At 40.7% G+C, this 2,424-nt stretch overlaps 1 protein-coding gene across 1 annotated transcript in view; it reads left to right on the forward strand.

The window, feature by feature from the left end:
• LOC106533370 (P2Y purinoceptor 14-like) overlaps nucleotides 1-2,254 on the forward strand; it is a 6,854-nt gene extending 4,600 nt beyond the window's left edge. The window contains exons 2-3 of the mRNA XM_014029636.1: nucleotides 1,012-1,271; nucleotides 1,621-2,254. Coding sequence (XP_013885090.1) covers nucleotides 1,012-1,271; nucleotides 1,621-2,254 — 894 coding nt within the window. The remainder of the gene's footprint in view (nucleotides 1-1,011; nucleotides 1,272-1,620) is intronic.
• Nucleotides 2,255-2,424: the final 170 nt, after the last annotated feature.

Consider the following 2,424-nt stretch of genomic DNA (forward strand, 5'->3'; position numbering starts at 1 on the left):
TCACAGTACAACACCAGGGGACCAACTTTACTTCATATACTGTACTATTTACTAAAAATTTACTAACATTTTACTAAGAATTTACTATTTACTAATATTTTACTAACAATTTACTAAGTATTTACTCTGTCAGATCATTAGGAGCCAAATGGCAACACTGAACATGAAGTGTTCAGTAAAACACTTTTCCAGTAAACTAATTATTACTCAGTAAACTAATTATTACTCAGTAAACTAATTATTACTCAGTAAACAACATGGAAGTGACATTATGGCAGGACAATAAGCCACATAATTAAATTTAATTGCATAAAAAAGAAAATGACTCAGCATAAACACAACATTTAGTCAAATGTGACGACACGAATGTGCAAAATTAATCAAGCTAAAGAAAAATGACCTGACCTGTACCTGCTGCCTGTAAGAACACAAACAGTCAAATACTTGAAAGGAAACAACAAATAAACATAAATGCTTTAATTAGGTCTGCTCAATATATGAAACATTTATCACCATGGTGATAACAGCCTGTGTAATATTCACATCACAAAATACTGCATGAACTGCGATAAACGGTTGGCTCAAAAGTTTGCATTTAAGTGAAGCGTTTCACCAGTCAGACGGAGCCTTTAATGGTTTTGGCAAATTGGATGGATCTCTTCATACTTTTTAAAAATTCATGCTTGAATAAATATTATTTATTTATTTATTTATTTTAGCTCTGAACCCAGAGCAGAATGAAATCAACACTATATATTTATGTATTTGTTCATTTCTCAGTATTAAGCTCTGTTATCCGACATCGCAGGTTCTCCTAACATCATTCAGCCCAAGTCTAAAAATAAACTACATCTTTAAACATTCATGTCAATCATGTCTTTTAAACTAAACTATAAAACAATATAATCAGTTGTAGATTTATGTTGGACCAAAGTCGAAACAATAATAAAATATTTTGTGGTGTGAATGAAAGTATTTGTGAAATATGTTTGAAAACTGTCCTGGTTTCAGGYGGGTTTGGTCCTGAACAGCTTCACCATGTGGTTCCAGTGCTGTGGAGCTCGTCAACATGTGTCCAGCAGCTGGATGATCTACCTGAAGCACCTGACGGCTTCTGACCTCCTGCTCTGCCTCAGCCTCCCCTTCCGTATCGCCAACTACAGCAGCTGCTCCTTCAGCGTTCGCCTGCTCTACTGCAGCGTTGGAGCATGTGCCTTATACCTGAACATGTACGCCAGCATCCTGTTCATGGGCTACATCGCTGCYAACAGGTAGTGCTGTGAGCAGCTTTAATGTCAGGGCAAAGTTTCATCGACGTTATTTCCACTAAATGCTTGGTTAACTGTGATTGTTGTGGAATTCTTTGGGTTGTAGGAAATCATGTACAGTTTATCATTTAATAAGTTTCAAATCATCTAATGACTAGTGTTTATCTGGGCTTTGAATCGATATTTTATCTAAAAACGTTGATAGGTCTCCTGGACAGGTTCTGTCAGCGCTCTGCTTGGATAACCGTTTCATTTACTGTTTTATAATGGAAATAAGTGACTCTAAAAAGTGTTAAATAACGTCAGAAATCWTTAAAATGATCTTGAACTGATGTTTTGTTCTCCTCTCCAGGTTCATAAAGATTTTTTATCCTTTGAGGAGTCACTTCCTGATGACTCCGCGAGCTGCTCACATCATCTCAAAGACCACCTGGGGTGTCCTCCTGGTCCCAGTGACCATGTACACCATCCTGGTGCTCGTTACCCACAAACCTTTGGGCTCAGCCCCCACATCCTGTGTCTCGTTCACTGAACACGTCAAACCGTTCTACTATTTCTTCCAAATCACTCMCGGCATCATTTTCTTGCCGGTGCTCTTCTCCCTGGTCTTCTTCTACTGCAGCGCCTCCCGCAGGGTGCTGGAGGCCCAGCAGACTCAGCTGACCTCCTCCAGCTCCAAGAAGCTGGTGAAGTCCCGCAGGAACATCTCAGTGTTGGTCATCGTCTTCTGTGTTTGCTTCGTCCCATACCACCTGCTTCAAGTTCCCTACGTTTTCCTGCGGGAGCATCGGTCTGTGCTGATGAACTACCTGAAGGAGGCGTCTGTCCTCGTGTCGGTCCTGAACATCTGTCTGGACCCTCTCATTTATGTCTTTCTCAGCAAGAGTTTCAGAACTCAGCTGAACCTGAAGGAAATGTTCAGCAGCACAAAACAGAACAGACGCTTGAGTCAACAGTCAGACAGAGTGAGTCAGAGCACCAGCTAACAGCTAACAGCTAACAGCTAACAGCTAACAGCTAACAGCTACAGGGCTCTCAAGTCTCACATTGACCATTTCAGGACGTGCACACGCCACACTTTGCATTTCTCACGCTGAAACACACGCATGAACAAACGCACACACACTTTTCAAAGAACAAGCAGCTCTTTGTTTTC

The sequence above is a fragment of the Austrofundulus limnaeus genome, unplaced genomic scaffold, assembly GCF_001266775.1.
Source record: "Austrofundulus limnaeus strain Quisiro unplaced genomic scaffold, Austrofundulus_limnaeus-1.0 Scaffold933, whole genome shotgun sequence".
NCBI lineage: Eukaryota > Metazoa > Chordata > Actinopteri > Cyprinodontiformes > Rivulidae > Austrofundulus > Austrofundulus limnaeus.